Here is a 27,946-nt window from a genome sequence, read left to right as displayed (position 1 = left end):
GAGATCGAAGGAACCCGGCCCGGGGCTGAGCAGTGAGCAACAGCCTTCAGCCAACCCTCCTGGGAGGCCTACAGAGGTGATTGCCCCAAGGTCTTTGGACAGAAGTGACCTTGATCTTGCCACCCACTATCCCAGTTTCTCACAGGCAGTAAAGTGCTACCACCAAGACGCTCCCAAAAGAAACACTAAGCATATAAATCAGTAAATGGAACAATAAAAATCATTTAAAAATAATTTTAAAATAGAACAGCTCAGAGATAGAAACTAAAGTATTTCCAATTCCCGTTGCGCCCCAAACAAGGTTCACACAAGGGTTGTCCTCCTGATAGTTTCCTGAATTCTATATTTTCAGTATTAAATTCCATGATAAAGTTGGAAATCCATTCATTTGTAATACATATTGATGCATTTAATAAAATCGCATGGACCGTATCTTTTTCATTTCTGTATCCCAGTATTAAGTACAAGTGCCTACCATACGCCAGGTTCTCAATACTTGAATGAAAGACACAAAAATAGCCAAGACCAGCAAGTTTTTTCTGGGTGGGCTTGATGGAATTTCTGTACTTGCTAGGATCACCATGAAATCCATGGTCTTCAGCTTTGCATTTTCAGCAATGTAGTTTTATCGAGTTATCCTCAGGTGAACAGTGAGACCCTTTGGGGGCTGATCCATAGCAAGGTGGCTTTGTAATGGGTCACCATGGCTAGGCTATATTTCCCCGAACTCCCTTCCCTGTATGCTTCCAGTTAAGACGGGCCACAGAGACATTTTGCCTGATAATTGGTGGGCAGAAGTGAAGCAGCAGCATATTCTTTTTACACTTGGAAGGCTGGTGCAGGGACACCAGGTGCTGTTGCAGTTCATTCATGTTGTCATTTATCAGCTGGCTCACCTTGTTCATGTGGTGCAACAGACAGGCCTGAAGCCAGGCCTACAGCTGCTCCACCTTCCCCAGGATCTTCCTTCAGCTTCTCTAATTCCTAGGCAGATGCATATTTAACTCTGTGAGGAAGGGCACCAGTTTCTTCTGCAGGACACCCACATCATCGAAGCTGGAGGTGGTGAGAGACTGACATAGGTTCCAGGCCATCCTCGTGGGCTCCAGCTTGTGCTTGTGGGCTGTGCTGTGTCCTCGGTCTCCCATACTTTATATCCATCTTCCCTTCCCGACTGCCTGCCCTGCAGACTTCAAGCTCCAGCATTAGATGCAAAGATAACAGCCTTACAGAAACTGTTTAACCAGCTCCCACAATTGCATGAGGTCAAATCCCTATAATAAATCCTTTAAAATACATATATACATAATCTTTATCTTAGTGGTTCTGCTTTTGTGACTGATCCCTAATACACATGGAAAGCACATTCTTAATTCATGAATCAAAATGCCAATCAAATTTCACTTAGAACATCATTGTCAAAATCACCAGAATACTAGGGTTCGGTGGTTGGATGGGGGGGGGGGTGAGGGGGAGGAGACAAAGCAGTATCAGATTATCCAGTCGTGATTCGGGCTGAGCTAGGTAGGGTGATTCAAAGGAAGGGGCAGAGGAGGGTGGCAGAGGGCTATATTTTGAGTTAGAATTGGGAAATGGCTAATCCATATCTGAATTACCTAAAGCTGAAAGGGCTGCGACTAGGGTAAGGCAAGGGAGGCACACAGGGTACAAAATTTAAGGAGGCACTCACTCAGTCCTGGCCCTGTAAAGCTGGCTAAGAAACAAATTACAGGTCTAATTGTTTTGGCACTTTATGAATGAAGTTGGAGAAAGTGAGGTAGGGCTGAGCCAACACTGGCCCTCGGGCAGGACTTGAAGCAGGAATTCAGCCTCCTAGTAGACATTCGGGCTGAGGGAAGGAACTAAGCACACAGGTCATCAGAGGGCAGGAGATACATGTTGTTAGGAAAGACAAGCCAGGCTGCCAACTTTAGTTCCACAGACTGCCCTGGCTGAGGAAGGGGAGTCAGGGTAACAAGCAAAACGGACAGCAGTCAGTGAGGAGGGACAGCCTTGAGGGTTTGAGGAATCTGATGCAGCACATAGGGCCTGCAGAGAACCCAGTTTCTGGATGAACAGATGCTCTGACAACAAGATGACCCTTTCCACATACAGCCTTGGCGCTCCCTAAACCATGCTAGAGACAGGAGTATAAGGGATTTATTATAGTATTTATAGTAATCCATTGTGTGTTTTCAAGATCACTGAAAACTCCTGTTACTATAATATTACACATTATTGCATACAGGATTACAGTTTACAGTTTAGTGGTTTAAAGAACATGGCCTTTACAACCTGGGTTTAATTCTAGGCTCTACTAACATATTTGACATTGGACAAATTAATTTCTTTGAGTTTCAGTTTTCCCATCTGCAAAAATGGGCAAAATCAATGTCTTCCTAAAAAGACTATTTTGAGGATTAAATAAATGGGGTCCACAGGAGGAACACACCAAATAGCAGTTCCTTTCCTTTCCTCCTTTTTCACATTACATTTGCAATTGCTGTCTCCCTGAGGAAATGTTTAGAGACACTACCAGGTCTCATCCAGAAGCCACTTAAATTATTTATACAGATGGCCCATTTAGGTTGTTTTGTTGTGGCTTTAATTATATTCCCTTTCCCCACCCCAGCTCCCCCACCCGTAATACCCAACTTCTTATCACACTCAGGCTCTTGGGGAGGAGCAGATAGATGCACCAACTTTCTACTCTTTCTGTCTTCCTTTCCCGCTTACTTCTTCTATAAGCTCAAAGTACTGTTAGGCCTGTTCCTCTGGTTTGGTGGTAGGTTTTTCCTCCTAGGGTTGATTCACACACAAGCCCTGGCAACCAATCTAGGGTCCAGCCCCCAGTAGATCAGTGTTGTCTCTCAAAAAGCCGGTCTGCAAATATCACCTTGAATCCTACAGTCTGCAGAAGCCTCCAGTCTACTGCTTTCTAGCTCCAGGTTTTTTAAGGTCCTTGGACCTAGAGAAGAGGGAGCAGGTCTATATGTTGAATGAGGTTTGCTACGTGCAAAATGGAGCATCACAAAACCATTTCCTACTATTCTGTGTCCTCCATCCCATTTCCCCTTAATTATCCTTTATCTCTTCTCTCCTAGAAACTATCATTATAGACAGCATAGCACCTTCTCTGTTAACACACATTGCGTGCAGTTAGATTATAAGCTAAGGGTAGGGATCCTGTGTCTCCTGAAGGGTAAGCCTTCCAGGGCTCATTGTACTCACTGCTGGGTCTCCCAGACTGCTGTCCACCCAGCAGGAGCTCAATCAGTACCTGTGTAATCACCTAGGTACAGATGGAAGGGTTTCTGGCCTGTTGGAATTGATTTATAGGAGCAAAGGACTCCAGGTGCTTAGGCCAATAGTTTACTTTGCCACTGTGTGGGGCTGTGTGCAGGGCCTGTCTACATTCTGCAGAAGGCAGCATTCCCCTGTCTTCCTCCCACCATCCCAATCCTTATAGGCACCTACCCTTCATCCTATGCCAGGCCTACAGGGACAGTTCTGCGCAGCAGCTGAAACAGTTAATAACCTCAACAGGCTCAAGAAAGGCTCAAGAGACCCAGCCCAAGCCCTTCCATGGAGGCTGCTCCAGGAAGTGCAGAATGAGCCGGAGATCACACAACTGCATGTGGACTCAGCTGAGTCAGCTCAGGACCCAGATCTCCTGCCCACCCCACTACCAGGCAAGACCACAACCATTTCTGGGACACATACTCTCCACTGTCAGGGAACATCCACCCAGTGGTCTCTTGGAGACTCCAAAGGCCTTCAAGACCACAAATGATGATTCCTTGAATAAGAACTTACATATCAAGAAAAACTCCCATAGGATTTACTCAGGGAGATGGGGACCAGACTTTCCTTATCTTTCTTTATCATTCAAATTTCATCATAGGGCATCAAGTCCTCCTCCCTTCCCCAAAGGAGAGCCCTAACCTGGAACACTATCGGGCTGGGTCTCAAGGGAAATTTCTAGGGTCCTGCACACATGCCTCTGATGGACTGTGGTCAGCACAGTGGACGTGAAGCCTTTACCTCCCACTACACCACACCAAATTGCTGACTGTTATTTTCAAAACTCAGAGCCCACATCTGACCAGCACCCACCCCATCCCCACCCCTCACTGTGTGGGGCACACCTTGGCAACCAGACTGCTGTGTCCCGGAAGCGGGTTCCACCCAGGCTGAAAATCTCCGTGATCTAGGGAAGAATTAACATCATAGGTCAATATGCCCGGTGGGGCTAAGGCAGGGTCAGGGCAGGGTGGGGCATCCCCAGCACTGACCACAGGTGTGCCAGCCCCTCCTCCTGCCTCCTCCTCTGGGGCTGATTTGGAGGCAGAGTCATCCTTGTTCTCTTCTGCCTTGTCCTCCTCAGGGTCAGGTGGTTCTTGCTTCACAGGTGGCATGCCTGGGTCTACTGCCTGGGAGAAGTGGGGAATAGGCAGCAGTTAGAAAGACAGGCCTGAGGAAAGTCTCCATCAATACATCACTGTGCTGACAAATCCCACTTCCACCACAGTTCAGCACAGAAATGCCACCTCCCTGCCTACAAACCTTTCCCATTCCTCACTGATCTCCGTTTTTCTGTTAGCTGGGCAGCAAAGCAGGCAAGGCTAGTTGCCTATGGAAGTAGGGTATCTGTTAGACAGATGGGGTAATTGTGTAGAAAGGCTGCAATCAGCACATCTATCGCTCTGCTCAAAGAACCACCATTATGGCTCACCATCACTCTGCTTAGAGACCACCCTTTTATGGCACCAACAGAATGTCCATCACTACCCCTACCTTGCTAGGGCAGCCAGGCACCAATACAGGAGAAGTCAGGATGGCTGTGCCCCGTGTCCACTCTTCCTGGGCATCCGCCTTCTCTTGCTTCACCTGGGGTAAGGCCACAACCCAACTCTGGCCAGAGCACTGGGCCTCCTGCATGAGGGAGGATTGCAGCAGACTTGGTCTCAGCTCCCTGGCATGAGGCTAGATGGGGCTGGGAAGGGCAGTGTAAGATGGGGCCCTCACCTGCACCAGGGCCTCTGTGGAAGCTGCAGCAGGGCCTGGCACCTGCACAGGACTGCTTGCACCCTCTCGTAAAAACACAAGGTCAGTGCCGGGCGGAGGCAGCACAAAGCCACCACCTGCTTCCTGCTTCATTGGAGCCTGGGCACGGCCTGGTTTGGCTGTGCGTGTAGCCAAGGGGCGCTTCAGAGTGGGGCCCAGGTGCGGCCTTCGAGCAGAGCTGGACCTCTTTCGACGATGGTAAGGTGGGGGCGATCCTGCCCCATCTTCAGACTCTGACCAGACGCTTGGCAGCAGCCGCTTCTGAGGAAAGATGGGGTACTATGGCCGCCTGGTGCCATTACCAATCACATCCACCCTGCCCTGCTCAACATGCCTGCTAATCTCCCATTAGTCCCATCACAGAGTCTGCTTACAGATGAGCCCTTTGTCATCGAGACTGCTAGTCTCCCATTAGCAATGCCAGTGTCACCTGCACAATGTTTGCTAATCTTCAACCAAAGCCATAGCCCCGCCCACCCACCTACCAGGCCTGCCCACCATTCCCAGGTACTGGGGCATCTGGCCCCACCTATCCCGTCCACCTGACCCTTCCTGCCCCACCCACCATGGCAAACTGCAGGCATTGGCGCCAACGACACTTCTGGCGCTTCTGGTTGCTGCCCCCGAATTTGGGCTTGTCGCAGCAGAAGTCGCAGCGGCCACAGTCCATCCGCCGTAGGCAGGCTGCACAGGCCCCGCACTTGCGGTTCTGCCGGCGGTTCGTGTAGGGCTGCTGGGGTGGGGGGAATGGGTGGTGCTGTCACTAAGACTAGGAGAGGCCATCCTCAATGGCTATTCTAGTGCTGGTCCTGGTGCTCCTCTAGCCCCATCGGAGGGCACTACTTGCATACCAGTCTTAGCCTCTTGACTCCCCACTAGTCACACCTCAGCCTTTGCTAGTGCAACACTGGTCGCTATCACTGTGACAGCTGGCCCTCGGTACAGTAGGACTGTGGCTGCTCCATCCCAGGATCCATCGCTGTATCTGCTAGTACTCTATTAAAGCTACCAAAAAATTTCTCTGACCCCACCTCCAGCAGGATTTTGCTGGCCCTCTATTACCTCTCATCACTGCGCCTGCTCTGTTCATTCTACATGAAACCCAGTCACTGTACAGGCTGCTCCTCTGTCAGCCTCATCATTGTGTCTGCTAGTCCTGCATTAGCCACCAGAGTGTTGGTGCATCTGATGTGGCACTGTCACTGCACCTGCTGAGCCATGTTAGTCCTCCCCCATCATCTGCTCATCCCATCCTAGGACCCATTACTGTGCCTTGCTGTTCCCCAGTAGGCCCATCACAGCATCTGCTTCTTTGGAGTTAATCAAGCGTCCTGGGAGAGTCTAGGCTTATCCAGGTAGGGCAGGGCCACTCACTATCTCGTCCTCCTCTACACAGTAATAGATGAACTCGGCAGGTGGCGAGGGGGCCAGGGCTCTGGGGTGCTGCAGAGGCAAATGGGCTGGGGTCAGGGCAGGTACTTGGTAAGGTTAGGGGTGTGCCTCCTCCCACCCACTGGGGCCTCACCAGCTCTGTGGGCTCTGGGGGTTGTGATGGGGGAGGTGGAGGCAGTGGCTGGGCTCTGGATTGCCGCCGGGGAGCCATCTTGGAGTCACAGCGCCCCCTGTGGCGGCTGTGTTTACCCTGGGGGAGAATAAAAAGGGTGGTTTGGGTTTGGTGGTACCAGGCAGACACAGGACATCCCAAGACTACAGAAAGCATGCATGGGACAGGTAGGCAGAGGGTGGGGTGGAGCCGGGGGAGCCACAGCCAGGGGAGGGCAACGTTGACATCGCTGATGGTGGCAACGGAGGCGGTCAGAAAGATGCTGACAGACGGGGAAGGGAGGTGAGGCCAGAGAGGTGACCATGGGGTAAGGAAGAAAAGAAAGACATGAGGCGGGCAAGGCCAGGTTGGGAAGAAGCAGCAGCAGGGAAATTTTAACAGCAGAATGAACTCTGCCCCCTCCTGCCTGACTTACCCGTAGGCAGCGTCGCTGGACACACTTCCACTGACGCCTAAGACCAGGACGGGGAGGGCGCAGGCAGATACGGCAACGGCCACAGTCCTCTTGGGTCTGACAGCCCCGGCATACTCCACACCCTCGGCTCTGTGTGCGTATGTGGGGAGGGCCAGAGGCATGATGTATGAGGCCAGGGCCATGAGGATCAGTGGCTGGGGTGAGCCCAGGGCCCTCCCCACCTGCCCGACTCACCCTTTCCACGATCCGGAGACAGCGTCTCCGCTCACATTTGCAGAACAGCCCCGAGGCCACATCATGGGGCAGCTGCAGGAGGCAGGTGGAACAGGCCCCGCAGTCTTCAGTTACCTGGCATGCTGCACACTCTCCACAGCCCACACGCTGCCAAGAATGGGGGGGGACAAGGTCACAGGCCCAGGCAGAATGGCTCCAGAAGCGCTGCCCCACCCTTGTCTACTGATCCTACGTTAGCTCCTATCACCATGTCTTCTAGTCCCCCATTAGCCTCATCGCTATATCTGATAATTACCGGTCAGCTGCCATCAATGAGGCCATTAGTATGTCTACTGGTCTCCTGTTAGCTTCATCACTGTCTACTGGCACCCCATTAATTCCCATTACTGTGTCTGCCAATCCACACTAGCTCTCTACAAAATGACTCTTACACCCTATGGCCCCATCACCATTTCTTCAGACCCTCTACTGGCCCCGTCATGTCCTGCTCCCACTGCAGAGTTATGAAGAAGACGCAGCTTGTGCTTACCTTAAACATCCTCTGCTCCCGGTTGAAGGCAATTCTCTGTGCTGGCGGGGAGGGAGAAGGAAGGAGTAAGTGAAAAGGAAGCAACAGACACCTGACCTCACCACTGCCTCTGGCCTGACTTCCACATTCAGTCTCTACCCATGTCCAATACTTTCAAAATCCAATCTCCAACTATGTCAGTAGCCTCTGTCCTAACTCACCTCGGCAGTCTTTGCACAATGTCTTGAGCCGTTGCCTTTTGGTACCATCCCCTGAGAAGCTGATTCCACAGTTCTCACAGCACCTGGGATGGGAAAGACAGGTGTGGGGCCCTGAGAGCACCCCCAATCACAAGATTCACCCATTTGGCCCACCTTAGGCCAACACTCACCCAGGTGCAGGGAATGAAGCTGGGGCTGTGTCAGTGTCAGCCTTGGTCTCCTCGCCTGGGGCCTCTTTCCTGACCTCATTCTTCTGGGGTCCAACCTGACGTTTCTTAGTCTTGGCTGGCTTTGAAGGTTTCTTTTGCTTTTTGCTGGGGACGGCCACCGAATGGGCCTGGAGAAGAGAGTGAAGGCAGAAGGAATGTGGGTCAGTGGGTACATGTTAGGTAGCATAGCCACCCCTGACTGGGCTCCCCACGCTGTGAAGTACCTTGGGGACTGGATAGCACAAGATGCCTTGTTTGAAGTCGAAGAGAGAGAGATCACATGTAGGGCCCAGGTACCGGGTCAACTCAACCTTGCTTCGGATCCTGTCTCCTGTGGGACTGGGGATGGACCAGGATAGGTAGAGCCAATGCCATTCCACCCACACAACCCTTCCACAGGGCTGGTAGGATACAGGAGGCAGCCTGGAATTGGCTGTGAGCCCCACCCCACCCCAACTAGCCCCGAATAACAGAAGTATAAAATACAAATACCAGCATGTATACAAACATTTAATAAATCATATAAATGTAAATAGACATGAACATCTATAACATTATACTTGCCATACTGGAAATACTTTCTATAAGTAAAAATAAACACAAATGTGGACATAAATATATTAAATAACATGTAAGTATGTTAACATTATGTACCAAACACATAATCAAGAAAACTTATGTCATAATTATGATTAAGAAAACATATAAACAAATACAACTGCATACATAATGGAGTATAAGTAATTGATATTGGGAGACAATACTCCATGGGTCTCTTGCATGTCCTGACTGTCCTTTGTAAAAAAGAAAACAAAAAAACAAAAAAAAAAAACCTATCTTTCCAAGGATGTTTATAAAGCAAACAACCTTGGAAAATAAGAGATGGAGTCCCCTTCCAGAATAATGAGAAAGCATACTTACTGTCCTGGTATTATAAAAGATTCGATCCCCTAAGCTTAGGATTCCATTCCTATGATACAACTCACTGTGTGTGCAGGTGCTGTTTTAGCTCTCTTCATGTCACAGGAATTGGGATTCGAGGAACGGGCACAAAAATGATGATATAGTCCCCCTTTATCTGCAGGGGATACATTCCAAGATGCCCAGTGGAGGCCTGAAACCATGGATAGTATACCCTATACGGTATATACAGTGCTTTTTTGATCCGATTACCGAGATGGCCACTAAGTGACTAATGGACGGCATGAACATACAGCATGGATATGCTGGACAAAGAAATGATTCATGTCCCAGGCAAGACTGAGCCAGACAGTGCAAGATTTCATCACGCTACTCAGAACGGCACGCAATTCAAAACTAATGAATTACTTATTTCTGGAATTTTCCATTTAATATTTCAGATGGCAGTTGACTAGGTAACTGAAACTCAGGAGAGCAAAACCTCAGAAAGCGAAACCACAGATAAGGGAGAACTACCATATTTTGGATCCTGCTATTGTTGTAATAAACTGTCTTTCATCTCTGTCCCAGGAGTCTCATGTCTCCTAACAGCATCCACAAAATTGTGACAAACTCACCATTATCTTGTCCTAATTGGAGTAGAATCTCAGATCCTTTATGGTTTTTGACAATCGCACTTACAAGTTTTGAAAGTTTTATACAAGTATGTAACTGTGAATAAATTATAACTAAATACAAAAAAATTAATTTTATTTATAACTTTACCATATTTATTGGGGAAACTGCCAACTTAGATACAAAAAGAACCAGGACAAGTATAGAAAATTTAATACCTATATCACTAATGTACCCTAAAACACATGTAAATGTTTATAAACATCTATGTTAACATATTTATAGTTGATTTCCATTGTTCATGGTAGTTATGCTCTACAAAGTTGCCACGAACACTGACTTAGTGAATACAGAACCATTGCTCCTAGCGGAAATACAAGGTTAGGTTCCTGAGAGGCTCTGGTCACATTTTTGTCAACTGATCAAAGCATAACTTTGTTTTACATGTGTTTCAGCCTAAAGACATTTTACTTAATATATATTTCTTACAAATGATTAATTGCATGGTCTTTGAATGATTCAAAGCCAGGGACTTCAGAGGCCATTTGTGTTATATAGGTTTGTTTATCAATGTTCTTATAAAACAAGCCAGTCTCACTGGCGTTGAAAACCACTCTTCTATATAACCCTTTTCCTGTATAACACTTAGCAGGTATTTTTAAAATTCTTCTGCAGACTCCTGATCCGTAGAAACTAATATTTTTCATGCCGTTATCGCCTTTTGAAATATGCAAGCCAGCCAGCACTAGCTAAGTTTAATGTCTTCCTAACCCTGGGTAACATGACTTTGGCTTTCCTTACAACGATGCTGTTCACTATGCTTTATCGGTCATCATTTCACAGATCCACAAATTTAGCTGCTTTCGTATCTTCCGCAGCTTCAAGTACTATAGATGCTATTTTTTGTACTTTGTGGAGCAGCCTCACGTACATACTGACAAACTTCCTTCTTCTTTTGGGGATGTACCATGTTTCTGATTCATAGCACTGAATTTACAGCCAACAGCACTGTAACTCATGCCTGAACGAAGCTTATCTACCTTGCATTTTCTCCTTAACACACATCACAGCCTTCTTGCACTCAGAACACTAAACAACACTTCAGCATATGCTTGAGGATCATCTTAAACAGCAAAATCACCAACAAAAAGCACAAAAATGCAAAAAACGTGATACTAAATAGATCACGAAAAGAACATCTGCTCATAATATGAAACTTGAAACAAAAACGCCTTATTCGACCTTGGCTTAGAACATGTGCACTAGGCAACAACTTTTCGCTGCTCTGTGCATGTTCTGGAATAACCACGAATGCACCGTCAGTACTGACTTTGAAGTTACAAATAAATTTTATTAAGTAGGTGAATTTGAAAATACAAAATATGAGAATAATGACGATTAACTGTATGTGTATAATTTTAACTCCATCCACAAATTTAACCACACTATTTGATTTCACCCTGCCCCTAACCAGGCTCAGCCTCACCCGACTCTGCCCATAACCCACCCAGTACCTCTGGTAATAGGTGTCTGAGCGCCCGCAGGTGGCCCCTGACTTGCGAAAGACCTCACGGCGCTTCCAGCCAGGGCCCAGGGCTGGGCAGTCCAGCCAGTCCTCAGCCATGGAGGCCACAGGAAGTAGCAGCAGCCTGCAAAGGTGGGAGAAGAAGGTGCATGGGGGAAACTAAGGGTCTAGGAAGGGACAAACTGTGCCCCAGGCCACATAAATCACTGGTGTGTATTACTGCTTGCCCAAGACCTAGGACCTGCCACAGGCAACCATCCCATACATAGAAGAGAAACCCTTCCCATTCTCAACCCATTCTTTCCTGTTCTGGGCCCAGGAGCTTCTCACTCCTTCCCCTTCTTAACCTGGTAACCTCCACAGCTCCCATCTTCAACTTAAGGGTCCCTGTTTCTTATTCTCAGTATGCTGACCCTTTAAATCCTCTCCATCTTCAGATTGAGAGCCCACCATTCCCTCTACTGCCTACCGAGGAACCTTTCATTCCCCCACCCCCCATTCCTCCCTGTCTTTGACCTACATACAGGTCCCTATCTCTCCCTTTTATCGCCCTAAGACCCCTATACTCTCCATCCTTATCCCAAGAGGCCATCATTCCTCATGCCCTCGGTATTCTACTTCAGTGTTCTTCCCTCCCACTCCTCCCCTTCCTTGACCCACAAGTTCCCAATTTCTTTCCTTTAGTGTTTTAACCATTCCATTCCTTCCCTGTCTGATGTCTTCTTATTCTGCTACTTCAGTGTTATAGACTCAAATTCCTTTGTGTGAGAGCCCCCAAACCCTCCACATCCTTGGCCTGAGCAGTCCCTTCCATTCCTCAGCTAGAAGCCTCCCATGGCTCCCCCTTCCCCAGCTCAAGAGTTCCCCCACTTATTTTCCCTCTCCCTCAATGTTCTGACCCACAATTTCTCCCCAATCTCAAACCCAAAACCTCCCTATTCCTCTCCTCTACAGCCAAAAAGTTCCCCACTCCTCCTCTTCAACATTCTCACCCTACATTCTTCCTAATCAGCCTGAGAGACCCTGATTTCTCCCCTTAGCATTCTGAACTCCCCCCATTCCCCTCCGTTCTTATTTCAGGATCATGCCATCCCTAACTGTCAGCGTTCTGATCTCCTATTTCTCCTCATCCTCTATATGAACACAACTCCCGTCGCTCCCTTTCAGCATTCCAACGCCCCTATTTCTCTCTGTCATCAGTCTGAGGGACCCTCATTTCTCCCTTTCAGAGTTCTGAATCTCCGTTTCTCTCTCCTTAACTTCAGAGACCCCGATGTCTCCCCTCAGCGTTCCGAGCTCTTCCATTCCTCTCCGTCTCCGTCCCAGGATCCCGACACTCCTACCTGTCAGCGTTCTAAGCCCCATTCCTTCCCGTCTTTCGCCTAAATCCCCCTATTCCTCCCTTTCAATATTCCGAAGCCGCCATTCCTCTCCCTCATCGGCCCGAGGGCCCTTCATTCCTCCCCGTCAGCGTTCTGAGCCTCAATTCCTCCCCATCCTACGCCTGAATGCTCTCCCCTTCCAACCCCACGGCTGTCTCACCAGCTCGGCACCAGGCCGGCAGCTTCCGCCTTTCTAGGCCCGTGGATTCATGGCGAGGGTCCCTTCTGTGCCTCCCGCCTTGCCCTACTCCCCTTCTTCCTCCTCCTCTGCCGCCTCCTCTGAAGCGGTAGCTGTCGCCTCCGCGGCTGTTCGTTGCTCCCGGAACCGGAAATCCCGTGCCTGCCTCTCGGGCTCCGCCCCCGACGAAACACCTGCGCGCTAGCGCCTCAACGGCGCGCGCCCTTAGCGGGGAGGCTCCCGCGCCTGCGTGCTGACGTTCCACACCGGAGCGCGCCCACGGCCGGGACCCGCAGCGCCTGCGCTCCTCGCTTCCCCAGCCGGCGCGTCCTCCCCATGCTGCCTAGTTTGCACATGCGCTCTCCCGTCCCACGCTAAAGGGGCGCGGACGGTAGGGGTTGAGCCTGCGCTCTCCGTTCCCTCTGGCCGTCTCCAGGAGTAACCCACCGGGGCGTCGCAAGGCTGGGGTTGCGCCTGCGCACTCCCTTGTCCAGCCCGGACCCTACTCTCCCACCTCTTTTCGAGGTCGCGTCTGTGCTCACTGGTCCCTGGGAACATCTACCCCAGATCTACTGTGTCCTGCACTCTCCTCCCCGCTGAACAGGCGGGCCCCGGTTGGCTCCGTGGACACGGGGAAGGGGGCGGAGCCGCGCCGCAAGTAAACAGAGAGCACCCAGCGAGGGCGTGTCCACGCCGCACGAGACTGCAGAACTGGAGGGGGCTCCTGTCGTGTACGTGTCCCACAAGAGGGGTTTGCGGGAAAGGGGGCGGCTTGTTTCCATCACCGAATACAACTCTGGTCTGGATAGTATGAACAAACACAGGAGTGGCAAGTCAGCCACACAGGACGAGTGCTGAGTGTGTACACCCACTGTCCCAGAGAGGCTGAGAATACAGGACACGACGTCAGGTCATATCCCCACAGCCTAAGGGAGCACAGACTGAGTGCTAACTATATACTCACAGCCTATGCATGCACTGCAGCCCCTCCGGGGTAAGGCGTGCCACCGCCCATCTATCCCGGGGTTTGGGAACACAATTGCAACTGGAACAAGTGTAGAGAGCATCAGAAGTTATCTTCCTTGCTTCTTCAAAATTTTATTAACAAAATCCAGGGAGGGAGGAGGCAGAGGTGAGTAGACTCCACAGTCCCACCCCGGCAGAGAAAATGGAGAAACAGGGAAATTTTGAGACTCTCTGGTAAGGGAAGATGGCCAGTCAAATGGTAGATGGGCACAGAGAGAATTAAAGAAACATGAACAGATGGAGGAGGAACAAACACACGGGAGGCTCAGGGCAGCTTCCCCAACTGGAATGAATGCAGGGTGGTGGGGGTGATGTGGGCCGGTGAGGCTCAGCGGTCAGCACAGGAGCGCAGGTCGGTAGTGAGTGGGTCATGCTGGATTGTTTGGTGCAGCATCAGGGCCAGTAATCCTGCCCGGTTTGTCATGGCTGTACGCACATTGCGCTCCTGCTCAAACAGCTCATCCAGCTTGTACCACTGCCAAAGGAGTGGAAGGTGCCATGAGAAGGGGATCCTGAAGCCCCACCTGAGGGGGTCCCCTCACTACATTCAGCATCGAAACCTACCACACGCACGCGCTCCAAGTCCACTTCAGCGCGCCGCAGCTTCTCCCAGCAATAATGGCGATTGCACTGGCGCTTGGGCAGGCGGCAGAAGTCACCTGTAAGCTCAAAGACATCACGTACAAGGGGGCACCCGCACACCTCATCAGCTGGCACCTGCAGGGAAACCAGGAATGAGGATGAACAAAACTGGTGAGGGAGAACAGGAATAGGTGCTCACAGGAGAAGGGAAGGAATGGAAAGTTCAGGGGAGAGTGAAGAGGCAATGGAAAATAGGAGGAATGGAGGATGAAGAAGCAGGGAAAGGGGGAGGAATAGCAGGTGATAAGATAGCCAAAGGAAAAGGACAAAGGGTGAGGAAGCAGAGAAAATGAGAGAAATGGAAGTGGTCAGGTAGGAAAAAGAGAAGGAAGGAGGGGAGGAAAGGATGAATGTGGGACAGGGAAGAGGGCCAGAGTCGGGGGAGTTGAGGAAAAATCTTACTTTGGGGTCCCGTGAGTGCTCAGGGCACAGCACCTGGAGCCGCTTACAGTATGTTTTGCTCTGAGGATTGTAGACATCACAGAAGAGTCGTGTGGCCCTAGGGGTTTGGAGTAGAGAGAGGGTAATGGAGGGAAAGGAGGAGGAAGGCCCTCTTATCCTTGCCCATGCCTATATTCTGCCCCAGCTCCATACACACTCCACTTTTGACCCCAGCCTTTACTCCCCTAACTCTGGATGGCACCCTCACTTACCCTTCAATGCGTGTGGGGTACATGGACCCAAAGGACGTCTGGCTCTCATACTGGAGGGATGAGCACAAATGGAGGGAACTGTGGATGTGTGCTGCACACTAGCCCAAGACACCACCCGGACAATAAATCTGTCCCCCACTGGCCCACTGATATTCCCACACCGTCCACCCCCTTAGGCTGACACCCTGACCTTGGCGTAGCAGCGCTCCATATGGCGCAAGGCAACACGTGGGTTGATGGGGTGCCCGCAGGAGACACAGAAGATCTGCAAGTCTGTGTCATCACTGTCACCCTCGTTGCTCTGTGTGGGGTGGAAGGAGCGATGAGGCCAAGAGGGACCAGGTGCTGGGCCCGGCCCTGCCATGCCCATGCTTGCTCACCTCCTCATCCTCACGCACAGCTTGCTGCTTGGCACGAAGAATGATGGCCTCAAGTTCATGGAATCGGCGCTCCATTTCCTGAAGGCGGGTGCGGGCACTCTGCTGCTCACGACGAATGCGTTCCAGCAGCTTCTTGCCATGTTCTTCAGCAATGCAGGGGCTCTGCTGCCACTGCTGGATGCGCTGGGGGAGGATCTCGTAGATGCGGCTGCAGGGAGACAGTGGGTATGGTGCAGGCAGGGAAGGTGGCAAGCAACAAGATGATTAAGTGGGGTGATCAAAAGATGGCAAATGGATGCAAGACTAAATGGTGAAAACGTAAGTAAATAGGTGGCTGGATGGCTGAATGGTGGATGGATGGACAAGTGGACAGATGGGGGCAACATGGATGGGTGAGTGGGCAGATAGATATGTAGGTATTTGGTTGACTAAATGATGAATAGGTGATTGACTGGTAGACATACAGAGAACTCTACCCTACCCTGTACTTCCTGACTCCCTTGAACCCCCAGGAGTGACTCACTTGGCTGCCAGCTTCATGCCGCAGTCATCCGAGCAATACTTGGAGCTGGGCTGGGCAGGGCGCACACAGCCGGGCCCCAGGCACTGCGGCAGTGATGCAGGGTCCTTGACATCGGCCCTCTCTGGGTGTTTCCATTTGTCCTTGTGCTTCTGCTTCTGCCGATGCCGCTTGTATCTCTCCTCCTTCTACAGGACAAGACAGGTCAGGTCAACGTGGAATGGAAGTCAGCCCCAAATGTCTCCCCCTCCATTCCACCCCTTTCTGGCTCTTGCCCCATTCGGCCCCTGACCTCCGCCTCTCCCTCTCCACCCATCCTCTGCCTTCCCATGCCCATTTTACCCTCTCCATCACCTTCTTCTCAGACTTCTTCTCCCGACGCTTCACATGCTTCACTTTCACTGCCCTCTTCCGCAAGGCAGGGTCCAGGAATGGGGACTCTTCTGTGTCACTCATCCAGGGCTGCAAGCAGGGCATGCACTGACGCACAAGCCCCACTCAAGACAACCCACCACCTACTCATTTCCCAAATCAGCCTTCCATACCCTGCCTCCTCTCTTCTCATTAGGGATACTGTCTGCTTCTATAACCGCCACCCTTCCACCATGGGATACTCCTGCCTGCTCACCAAACCATGGTCATCAAAGGCCCCTGCACAGAAGTCCTGGTACAGGTCAGGATCCAGTGGTAGGTCCTCATCAGAGAGTGGCTCAGGCGTGGCTGTAGCCTCAGGTGGCTCCTTGACTGCTGATGATGCCACTGCCCCCTCATCTTCACGAATGCGCCCCAGCTTCTGTGATGGCTGTGGCTGCTGTTGGGTGGGCAGTGGCCGGCGGGGCCTTGGCAGGGACTCTGAGGGTGTCACCGGCGAGAGCTGCGGGGCAGAATCTCAGGACTGGCCCTGACCGCCCTGCCCGCATGCCCCGCCCCGCCCTGGGGGGCTGGACTCACCGAGGAAGGGAAGTACTTGTACGATTCCTGTGCCGGCAGGAGGAAGGCCCAGGTCAGCCCCAGGTGGGTGGAGGGTGGCCTTGCCCTGGCCCTGCCCACCTGGCCTTGCCTCCTCAGACACGTCTGCCCCTACCCCTCACCACCAGGACATGCTCAGCTCTGCCTGATCTGCACTGCCATGCCTGATCACCCAGAAATACTTGGCCCCACCCAGGGTTGGGGGTTCTCCTGCCAGCCCAGCATACCTGGTCATGCCCCATTCATCTGGACATGCCAGGCCCCTTCCCACCTATCTGGTACAGTCCGGCCCCACCACACCTGGCCCATTCATGCCTAGCGTTAACCGGCCCTTCATGGACTGCTTCCCCCCCCCCCCATCCTACCCAGCTCTGCCCATGCTCACCCGGGCCCGCAGCTGGCATTGACGTAGCCGGCACTTCTGCCGGATCTTGTTGGGGCCCCCGAATTTCTTCATGTCCCGACAGAAGTCACAGTGGCCACAGTCCTCAGTGCGCCGGCATGCCTCACACTCGCCACACATGCGGGCTGACCGTTTGATCTGCTGCTGCTGCTGGTGATGCTGGAGAAAAGTACCCAGAAGAGAAATCAGGGACCCAAGCAGAACACAAAATGGGACCACTTTATACATCCCAATCACTGCAATCACTCACCTGGCTGGGTGTGGCCACCAAGGGCTGTGGAGAGGATTTATGGGGCGAAGCAGAGCCCCGAGCAAGCATGGCCCCAACCCCTGTCCCTGACCCCGCCCGGCGCTGCAGGTCCGGATCTGAGACAGGCCTCTTGCGCCCTCCACCCTCATCCCGGGGCTCACTGCTGTCCCGCTCAGTGCCATCCCGCTCTCGTGACTTCTTGTGCCGATAGCGTATCTCCAGCTTGGGGTCTTTCTCTGTGGGGCAAAGAATGGGGCCAAGGTAAGTGAGCAGTGGCAGGCCTAAATGGTCCCAGACCCTCTTTCTTCCTCTTCTCTCTCTTACTGTTCCACCCACCTCCTGGTCCCCTTGCTCAAGGGCAGAGCTGCCCCTTCCTGTGGGATCCTGTTACCTCTCACGATGGGGTCCCCATTCTGGCTCCCAGACCAACAATCACTCTGCCAGCAGACGTGTATCACTACTCCCTCGACCACCCTATTAGGGCTTCTCCTCCTCCCACCTGCGGTCCCTGTCCATCCCACCCCCCTCACCTCGGCACTCGCGACAGTACCACTCCCGGATGGCCTTGGCCATCTTCTCAGTGATCCGGATGCAATCCCCATGGAACCACTCGTTGCAGTTGTCACACCCGCTGCAGAGGATGGAGCAGGCGGTGAAGGTGTGAGGGGCCAGCCCCCCTGGCTTCACTCAAACTTGCCAGGTGTCACCCGCCGCCCCACCCACCTCTCCCTGGCTCACATCATGAAGCAGTTGATGTCCGGTTTGCGGCAGATGCAGTAGATGGGTGCGTTCTCCCCATTCTCGGACTTGCTGTCCTCCCCGGCGTCCGGAGGCTCTGGGTCTGAACCATCTCCCTCCTGCGAGACACGCCATGGTGGCAGCGCATCCCCCGTTACAACTCCATCAGGGTTCGGCACAGACTCACACACTGCCTGTAGACTTCTCGACAGGGCTCCCACAGACCCCATCGCTCACCTCTGTCACCCCGTTACTCGGCTTACACATCTCCATCGCTCTGCCCGGACCTCCCATCACTCACCGCCGACACCCAGTCACCATCCGCACTCCCATATGGCTCACACTCTGCCACACGCTGCCCCATGGCGGCTCCTCACAGACCCCGAGCGGGGCTTCGCACAGACCCTGCAGACTTTGTTCCGCAGACTTCCCGCCACGGGTCTCCACAGCTCCCTCGTCATTGTCGCCCCCGGGCCCGGCCCACCCCCGCCGACGGTTGTCCCCGGATTCCCTGAGAGACTCCTCGTCCCGCTCACTACAGACCGCCCAGTACGGCTTCTCACAACCCGCGTATCCCTCTGCCCACAGAACTCCCCATCGCGGCTTCCCACGGAATTGCCATCCGGAGTCCCCCAGAAACTTCTATTGCGGACTTCATAATGGCTCACCACAGAACTCCGAGGTGGTTCACCACAGACCCCACCATTCTGCCCCCAGACTCCGGCTTCGGCTCGCCACAGACCCCCGAGCGTCCGCCAACCGACCCCACTGTTCCCAGCCCTACAGACCTCCAACGCCATGCCTTCCCTGGACCCCGTGCTCACCATAGCTCCGCCGCCGGCGCACTCCCTCGCGCCCCACGCCAGAGACCCGGGAATCTTCTAAGACCACTCCGCGGCGTCCGCGGCGGTTGCAAAGGCGCCCACTACTTCCGCTCCAGGTCACGCCTTCTGGGCACCGTACTCCTATTGCGCAGGCTCCACGCGTCGGCTCCGCAGCAAACAAGTAGGTCGCTCCCCTACAACCCCGAATATTCTTCGGGCGCCGCCATCTTGGCTATCGAGTCCGTATAGTGGCCGAATCCATACGTTCGCCAGGAACATGGCCGTGCCTGTATGCAGCTCTCTGAGGGCGCCGCCACCTTGTCAGTAGAGTCCGTACGGTGACGCTTGTACGGCCTCGAATTTACAGGCAACATGGCCGCACCTACTGCGCTACTTCCTCGTAGATGCCGTCATCGTGGAATTTGATTCCGTGAGGGAGTCGAGGCCGTACGATCCCAGACGACACATGGCGGCGTCCTAGTCGCGGCTTCTACGTGGGCGTCGCCATCTTGGAAGTCGATTCGGTACATGGGCCAATCGTCCTCCAGAGAGGTTCACGCGGAAAACGGCCGCCCCCGAAACATTACCTGGATCAAATCTCATTCGTTATTGCGTTCAATCACTTTCCCCTTCTATATGTGTTAATGGGGCGCCGGGAGGCTGTGTGCTTTGCGCCATGAAGGAAACCAGTCCCTATTGTACCCCGACTTCACCTGCCACCACTCTTTCCGACTCTCCTGTCCGTTTCTCAGCGGGACCTAACACTGTTCAGCTTTTATTTATTTTATTTTTATTTAAAGACAATTCTTAAACTAATTTCAAAATTTAGTTCTGTAAGCTGCATAAACCTAACGGTATAGCACCGTTTACTTCCCCATTCGTTTATTGTTGAACGTTTATGACATTTTCAAATGTTATTCTAATAAAGTTTCGTGGAACATTCTTAAACATAGATCTATATGCTCATCCCTGATTATTTCTTGTGAAATTAATGTAGGGATAAGGCAGAAAAGGAAGGTTGAGAGAGCCTGAATGCAACCATTTTAACCAATACCAACCCCTTACCACCCTGAACAATGAAATCACCAGCAGGTTGCAAGCCCGTGACCCTCCGAAGATGGATAAATTACTAAACCAGATGCCTTACAAACTGTGCTTACCTTTCTATGACAGCAGTTTATGATTAACCTTTATGGCCTGACCATAAGACAATGTTGGTCACCTACATCCCACCGGATTTTTGAACATTTAAAAAACTTTACCATTGCCCGATACGGGTTCTCCTCACCCCCAGCTTGAGATCTGTGGAGTAGGATCTATTGTATGTCTCTATCACAATAAACTTCCCTGTTACTAATTCGCTCCCACTTAAATTCTTCCCTATGCAAAGCCAAAAACCCACTTGTCAAGTTCAAGAGGGCTTTCCTCCCTTCATTGGGACACCTCCTGCATCAAAATGTGATATATGAAATGGTGTTACTCTGGTTCTGAGTCTGAAATGGAGTCCAGAAGCCATTCTAAGAAGGACTATCTGCACTTGCTGCAAATTTGCAACACATACACATACACACACACGTACACATACAAAATGAACTTGCCTTGAACCCTTGAACTGGGCCAAACTACAAGGACCACACCATCCCGGAAAACAGCTGAATTTCAGTAGTGCTGCATCTCCTGAACAATGGCCAGTGAACTATGGACTTGTGCTGGGCAGCCGCCTCCATCAATGGTAATTCCTTAAAAACAACTCATGTAATCACCCTTAGCATCTTTTTTACTTCTCAAAAAAACCCCTACTTTCCTCCCTGTCTCTGGAACACAATTTGGCTTCTAGCTGAATCTATGTCTTCTGAATTGCAATTCCCAAAACCCCAATAAATTTTGGCTTACTGCATTGCTCCTTGATCATTTGCCTCTTTTTAGCTGACGTTCCTTAGAGATTAGGCTCTAAAAGTAGAATTACTTTGTAATTGAGTATAAATATTCTAAGACATGTTAAATAAAATTTGTAGGAGGCCGTTGGTTTGGACTGAGCTCCTGCACTAGGCCCAACCAAAATGGAGTTCCTCATGCTGAAGTTCAATGCCACCAATCCAACACTAAATTGTTTATCTGACCTCCTGAGAAATCAGGAAAATAAGAGAGAGATAATAATAGCCAAATCCCCAAACAAGCCACTTTTAGCCAGCATAACACAGTCCCCTCGGCTTTAACCCTTACAAAAAAAGTAAACTGAAGTTACCTGATATTAACCAGTTTTTTTTTTTAATTGTTCTGTTTCCTTGTTCCCACCTTACAAAACTCACTGCTTTGCTATTGTCCAGGGGGAGCTTTCATTCTAGTTTGTAGAATGGGGTCTGCCCCGATTAATGAATTGCAAATAAAAGCCATTAGATCTATAATTAAATTTGTAGTAATCCTGTCCTTTGACAGTTGATACAAACATATATTTCTACGAGCAGTGTATGAAGGTTTCCATATCAGATCTTTATTAGGTTGTCAGATTAGTGCAAACTTTTAAAATCATGCAACCCTTTCAGTAAAAAACTTTGTCAGCATCCACGGCCATATATAAATACTATATATTCATTACTATACTAATATAGTACAAAATCAGAAACCACATAAAAATAAATAAAAGGATGAAATAAAAATAAATATAAACATCTTTGGTATTTTCTCAACCCCCCAGAATCATCTTAGATGCTGCCCTTGGGGAGCTCCTGATTTACATTATCGGTGCTCACTTTCATCCATGTGCAGCCATAGTATGGACATGAAGAAGCAAACAAAGATAAGTGAATATTTCATTAAAAAGTAAATGTTTGTGTCTATAAGTTTAGCTTGATGATTACGGTAATAGTCATAATTTTAAAAACCTTATATTTGCTTAGTTCTTTATAGTTTGCAAGATACTTTCATACATACCGTATTTGATCCTCGTAAGTGCCTTAGAAGGTGAATGGAACAACAGCATTATTTTCCTCACTCCACAGGAAAGTCTCCAGAATCACCTAGAGCAGCAGAAACCCAAGATCACATGGCTGGTTAACCACCTATTCAGGCTCTAGATCTCCTGCTGCCTGGCCCAGCTCACTTTTCCACGTCACACACTGCACATAGCATGGACAGCTATCCTGGGAGTATACGGGAGAATAAAATCATTCAAGATCTCAGTGGTAATTCTCCAGGTATGGAATTTATGTATTTTAAGTCTGGCCTGTGGGAGATGTGGGACGGGGAAGTTAGGGAACAGGCCCTCATTAGCTTTCCTCCTCTTCCAAATCCTATCACACCTCTTTCTTTTTTTAAAAAATGTGTTCCTTCTTTCAAACTCATTTTCTTCTAGTAACCAACCTTCATGCATGTCAAAAAAAAAAATCTTTCCAAACCATAACGAAAGGCATCAAGCATTTTTAAAAAACATCTTTATTGAGATATAATTCAAATACTATCCAATTCACCCATTAAAAGTTTACATTTCAATAGTTTTAGTACATTCATGTATGTGCATTCACTGCCCCAATCATTTTTCAAACTTTTTCACTACCCCAAAAAGAAACTCTGCACCACTTGGATATCACTCCCCCACCCTCTCCCCCTAGGCAACCACTAATCTACTTTCTGTCTCTCTCTCTATTTGCTTATTCTAGACACTTCATATAAATGGAGTCATATAAATATGTGGTCTTTTGTGACTGGCTTCTTTCACTTAGTATAATGTTTTTAAGGTTCATTCATGTTGTAGCATGTATCAATACTTCATTCTGTTTTATGGCTGAACAATATTCCATTGTATGGACATACCACATTTTGTTTATTCATTTATTGGTTGATGGACATTTAGGTTGTTTCCACATAATGGTTATTATGAATTTTGTGGCTGTGAATATTTACGTACAAGTCCTTGTGTGCATACATATTTTCATTTCTCTGAAGTATATAACTAGAAGGAGTGGAATTGCTGGGTCATATGGTAACTCTATGTTTAACTGTTTGAAGAAACTGCCAGACTGTTTTCTAAAGTTGCTGCACCATTTTATATTCCCACCAGCAAGGTATAAAGGCTGTAACTTGTCCACATCCTTGCCAATACTTGTTATCTGTCTTTTGGATTAGAGTCATGCTAGTGGGTAGGAAGTGGTATCTCACTGTAGTTTTGATTTGCATTTCCCTGATGGCTAATGATGTTCAGCATCTTTTCATGTGCTTATTGGTCATTCATATATCTTCTTCAGAGAAATATCTAACCAAATACTTTGCCCATTTTTTCATTGTGTTATTTGTTCTTATTACTAAGTTGTAATAGTTCTATATATATTCTGGATACATGTCCCTTATCACATATGATTTGCAAGTATTTTTTTCAATGCTGTGGGTTGTCTTTTCACTTTCTTGATGGTGTTCTTTGAAGCACAAGTTTTAAATTTTGATGATTTCAATTTATCTATTTTTTTCTGTTATAACTTGTGCTTTTGACATCATATCTAAGAAACCATTTCCCAATCCAAGGTCACAAAGATTCACGTCTATGTTTTTTTCTAGGTTTCTTTTCTTTTCTTTTTTTTTTTTTTTTGAAACTTAGTGCTCTGTCCCAGGCTAGAGTGCAATAGTGCCATCATAGCTTACTGCAACCTTAAACTCCTGGGCTTAAGTGATTCTCCTGCCTCAGCCTCCTGAGTAGCTGGGACTACAGGTGTGTGCCACCATGTCCGGCTAATTTTTCTATTTTTTGTAGAGACAGGGTCTTGTTCTTGCTTAGCCTGGTCTCCAGCTCCTGGCCTCAAGTGATCCTCCCGCCTTGGCCTCCCAAAGTGCTAAGATTATAGGTGTGAGCCACTGCACCCAGCCTTCTTCTAGGAGTTTTATAGTTTAAGATCTTACATTTAGAGGCCGGGCGCGGTGGCTCACGCCTGTAATCCTAGCACTCTGGGAGGCCGAGGTGGGCGGATCGTTTGAGCTCAGGAGTTCGAGACCAGCCTGAGCAAGAGCGAGACCCCACCTCTACTAAAAATAGAAAGAAATTATATGGACAACTAAAAATATATATAGAAAAAATTAGCCGGGCATGGTGGCGCATGCCTGTAGTCCCAGCTACTCGGGAGGCTGAGACAGGAGGATCGCTTGAGCTCAGGAGTTTGAGGTTGCTGTGAGCTAGGCTAACGCCACGGCACTCACTCTAGCCTGGGCAACAGAGTGAGACTCTGTCTCAAAAAAAAAAAAAAAAGATCTTACATTTAGGTCTTTGGTCCATTTTGATTTAAATGATCCATTTTGAGTTTTCCATATGGTGAGGTAGGGGTCCAACTTCATTCTTATGCTTGTGAGCATCCAGTTGTTCCAGCAACATTTGTTGACTATTCTTTCCCCAACAAATATTAATAGTTATGGTGCCCTTAAAAATCAATTGACCATAAATATGAGGGTTCATTTCTGGATGCCCATTTCTATTTTGTTGATTTATATGTCTATCCTTACATCAGGATCGAGCATCTGTATATGTCTTGATTACTGCAGCTTTGTAGAATTTTGAAATTGGGAAGCATGAGTCCTCCAAATTTGTTCTTCTTTTTCAATATTATTTTGGCTATTTTGAACCCCTTAAATGTCATATAAATTTTAGGATTGCTTGTCTAATTTTGCAAAGAAGTCAGCTGGAATCCTGACTCGGGTTGCGCTTAATCTATAGATCAATTCGGGAAGTTGTGTCATCTTAATAATATTAGGTCTTCTGATTCATGAACATGGGATATCACCCTTTCCTCTTAAAGTTTGAGCCCTCACTACTGGTTCAGTAGGGCTGGGCCGGGCCTGAGAGTGGAGGCAGCTGTACAGGTCTCTAGGGTCTAGGGCCCAGGTCACTAACGAACTTCCTTGCTTCCTTCCTCATCCCCATCCCCACCGCTCCAGGATTCCCAAAATGAGCGTAAGGCCCTCCCTTCACCTCGTTCTGTCCCACAAAGCTAAAAAGCCGTCTTTACATTGTCGGGGCCTCTAGCACAGGCAGCAGCCGCCACACAGTCGGGATCCCACAGTTGCAGCGGCCAGTGAGGCCCGCTTCAGGGGCACTACCTTCTGGTTGCCATGGGTACCACGGTATCAAGAATCGTGGCTAGACGGGTGCGTGAGTCCGGCCGGAAGTGGGCGTCACCACGGCAACCAAGGACGCCGAAACTGGCTACTTCCTCTTCGCACCGAGAAGCTGAGTCTGAGCGATCCCCATCTCAACCTGGGCCACATTCCTGGATATTTTCCGGGTTCTGCCCGGAAGGCAAACGAACGCCTTTCCTATTGGAAAAGTCGCAGGACTTAATGCAACTTTAATTTATACAGCTTTTTGTGCCTTATAAAAGGTATAAAGGTCTGTTTAGATCTCATCTTGTTCCAAGAGCGTATGGTTGGGGCTGTCTTAGCACGTCGGGAAGATTCTTGCTATTTTGCTATTTATTGTACTGGCTTAAAATGGGAGCGGGCGGGCAGGTGCGCCCCTCTCGGAGAGGGCGGGAGAGCGCAGCGGCCGCAGTGGTCCTCTCAGGTCCCGCCCAGAGCAGCTGCAGCCCCCGCTGCGTCCCCTCGGTTGCCTGTCTGCCTGTCCTGGGACGTGACTCCAGTGAGAGCTCGGCATCCCGCCGAGGAGCTCCCCAGAAGTCGGGTTCCGTGTGGGGTCGGCCAGCCCCGTGGAGCGTATGCGACCCCTGCGCCCACTCCTGCGAGGATGAGTCTCCGTGTGGCAATCCCGCCGCCCAGCGGCCAGCGCTCACCCGGAGCAGGAGGGGCCTCGGCTCAGCGACAGGAAACCTGGGTTGTCCCCGAGCCCGCGCCATCTGGGGAAGTCCCCCGCAGACACTGCCCACGACCACTTCGCCGTCGGGGAGAAAGCCGGGTCTGAGACTCGAGCCTCCGCCTCCGCGTCGGGAAAGGCAGATCGCAGAGCCCGGCCCATCAGGCTCCCGTCCGGGGACCCGCGGGACGAAGAGCGCCCCGGTGGCCGCGGAGTGACCTCACGGACGGCAGGGAGGGCGTCACGGGCATCGGGGACTTTGACACAACCTGGAGCAGGAGGCTGAGAAAACCCGCCACTTGGGCAGGCCGAGTCACCGGTCCCGTGAGCACCTAAGCCCTTTTCTTCGGGAGTCTGACTCTATACCTAATTGATGTACTGCAACGTGGTTTTCCAAAGTGCATCGTTTTACATTCCTACCATCAGCTGCTATTCCCTCTACCCTCGTTGAGCCTTGAGTACTAGGATAGGAAGAGGTTCACAGGTGGGAGACCTCCAGCTGGAGGCTGCTGCGGGATTATTGCTATTTTCTGCCAGGCAAGCCTTTCACACCACAGTTGAATTTAAGTTATTGTCACCATGTGTCATCTTTTTTCCCCCCTAGCATTGTGATAAGACTTTGTCCCTCTGCTGTGTCCCCTGACGTACCCTTTCTTCTATTGGTGGTTTAGGAAGATAAATGTTTGCAGCTTCAGTGTTTATGGTAGGCGTCTGTTAGGGTGTGAAGTCCGTAGGCAGGTGAGAAAGAATTCTCAGAGTTTAGGATAGAAAGAAGCGAAGTTTATTTACTCTCTCCGGAGAGAGAGGGCACAGCGCCAGAAAATAAAGAGTCGCTGGCCCTGAGGCCAAACGACTCTGACTCTTCATTAGGTCAGACTGAGGAGGGGAGCGGGGATTTAAGACTGTAGCCCAGTTAGCAGAAGACAGCTGAGAAACTGCTGTGTTGCTGTCTTCAGTTTCTCACGTAGCAGACTGATAACAGAAACTACTTTCTTCTTTCCTTTAGATAGCGCGTACTTCTCGAGAAAGCACGGGGACTTTGCACTCCTACTGTCCGCTCAGAAACTTCAAGGCCGTTTAAACAATACTCAAAAACCTTTTTAGAGGCAGTGAAATTTTGATGACAGTCCATCAGATAGTCTACCCTTTCCTCCACTCTCCTGGAAACTCTTTTCCCTTTTGGAATGTGAATTGGCCAGCTCCGGCGAATGTTAATGAGGGTTTGCACCTTTTGTTTGCTCAGCTTCTTTTAAGTGCTAAACATCTCTGTAGGAGAGATATTCATGTCACTAACCTTAGAGGCAGCGTTTATGCTACTCTGAGTGGCTGCCCGTTAGAAATTTATTTCCTTGTTAGCTGTTAGCAAGACTGTTCTTTCAGCTTCCATATTATGTCTTGGCTTTGCTTTGTGTTGTTTTAAAAACTGTAATTGTTCCAAATTCTATTGGTCTCCAGCATAGCAGGAAATTGTCTGAAAACAAAGAACCAAAAAATAAAAAAATCATTTTTGTATAATTTGTTTGAAATATGACAGTGTTTTAATTTAACATGGGCAGTTTTTTTTTTTGGATTAAAAAAACAAATTATCACTGTAAAACTTTGTTCTTAAACATGTTATTAGATGTAATTCAATATAAATTTACAATATGTGCATTTATTTTTACTCATTACATAAATGAGTTTTTTTGAGAAGTAACTTGTAACAACACAAAGAAACATGGCAAAGAAAGATCTCTGTTTTCCTTTGAATAAATATTTTCCACAAGCAGCTGCCTCAGTCCATCGGGAAGAATCTTTGGTCTAGCCCCTTGTTGCAGAAGAGAGAGCAACACAAGAAGTGCCAAGTTAAAGTTTGCATCTATTGTGTAAGACAACATAAATGAGAATTGCAAGGCCTCCACGTGACCGCCGCCGAGCT

General features: G+C 49.6%; 2 protein-coding genes across 52 annotated transcripts; both read right to left on the bottom strand.

The window, feature by feature from the left end:
- Window positions 1-202: 202 nt before the first annotated feature.
- Window positions 203-13,125, bottom strand: MBD1 (methyl-CpG binding domain protein 1). Of its 50 annotated transcripts, none has more exons than XM_069468382.1 (17): window positions 13,034-13,125; window positions 11,269-11,403; window positions 8,443-8,557; window positions 8,180-8,346; window positions 8,010-8,092; window positions 7,810-7,850; window positions 7,281-7,427; window positions 7,047-7,175; window positions 6,593-6,709; window positions 6,442-6,510; window positions 5,633-5,800; window positions 5,029-5,328; window positions 4,798-4,890; window positions 4,296-4,433; window positions 4,149-4,210; window positions 2,897-2,968; window positions 203-1,183 (listed from the first exon to the last, which is right to left on the bottom strand). In XM_069468382.1, the coding sequence occupies exons 2-16, from the start codon at window positions 11,376-11,378 to the stop codon at window positions 2,929-2,931; spliced, it is 1,779 nt and encodes a 592-aa protein (XP_069324483.1). In that variant the 5' UTR covers window positions 11,379-11,403; window positions 13,034-13,125; the 3' UTR covers window positions 203-1,183; window positions 2,897-2,928. The 50 variants fall into 50 exon arrangements, with proteins under 50 accessions (XP_069324483.1, XP_069324519.1, XP_069324520.1 ...); XM_069468418.1 differs by lacking the exon at window positions 13,034-13,125 and adding an exon at window positions 12,822-12,982 and having other exon boundaries at window positions 203-1,190; window positions 4,798-4,935; window positions 11,262-11,403; XM_069468419.1 differs by lacking the exon at window positions 13,034-13,125 and adding an exon at window positions 12,822-12,982 and having other exon boundaries at window positions 4,798-4,935; window positions 11,262-11,403.
- An 800-nt stretch (window positions 13,126-13,925) lies between these two features.
- Window positions 13,926-19,661, bottom strand: CXXC1 (CXXC finger protein 1). Of its 2 annotated transcripts, none has more exons than XM_069467998.1 (15): window positions 19,245-19,661; window positions 18,421-18,539; window positions 18,213-18,313; window positions 17,683-17,918; window positions 17,415-17,591; window positions 17,012-17,038; window positions 16,689-16,934; window positions 16,403-16,522; window positions 16,064-16,248; window positions 15,541-15,748; window positions 15,351-15,461; window positions 15,161-15,210; window positions 14,910-15,006; window positions 14,430-14,582; window positions 13,926-14,340 (listed from the first exon to the last, which is right to left on the bottom strand). In XM_069467998.1, the coding sequence occupies exons 1-15, from the start codon at window positions 19,245-19,247 to the stop codon at window positions 14,194-14,196; spliced, it is 1,980 nt and encodes a 659-aa protein (XP_069324099.1). In that variant the 5' UTR covers window positions 19,248-19,661; the 3' UTR covers window positions 13,926-14,193. The 2 variants fall into 2 exon arrangements, with proteins under 2 accessions (XP_069324099.1, XP_069324100.1); XM_069467999.1 differs by having other exon boundaries at window positions 16,415-16,522; window positions 19,245-19,660.
- Window positions 19,662-27,946: the final 8,285 nt, after the last annotated feature.

The sequence above is a fragment of the Eulemur rufifrons genome, chromosome 5 (genome assembly GCF_041146395.1).
Source record: "Eulemur rufifrons isolate Redbay chromosome 5, OSU_ERuf_1, whole genome shotgun sequence".
NCBI classification, from domain to species: Eukaryota; Metazoa; Chordata; class Mammalia; order Primates; family Lemuridae; genus Eulemur; species Eulemur rufifrons.
Note: the sequence above shows the minus strand (reverse complement) of the source record. Positions and strands in the feature narration are given on the sequence as shown.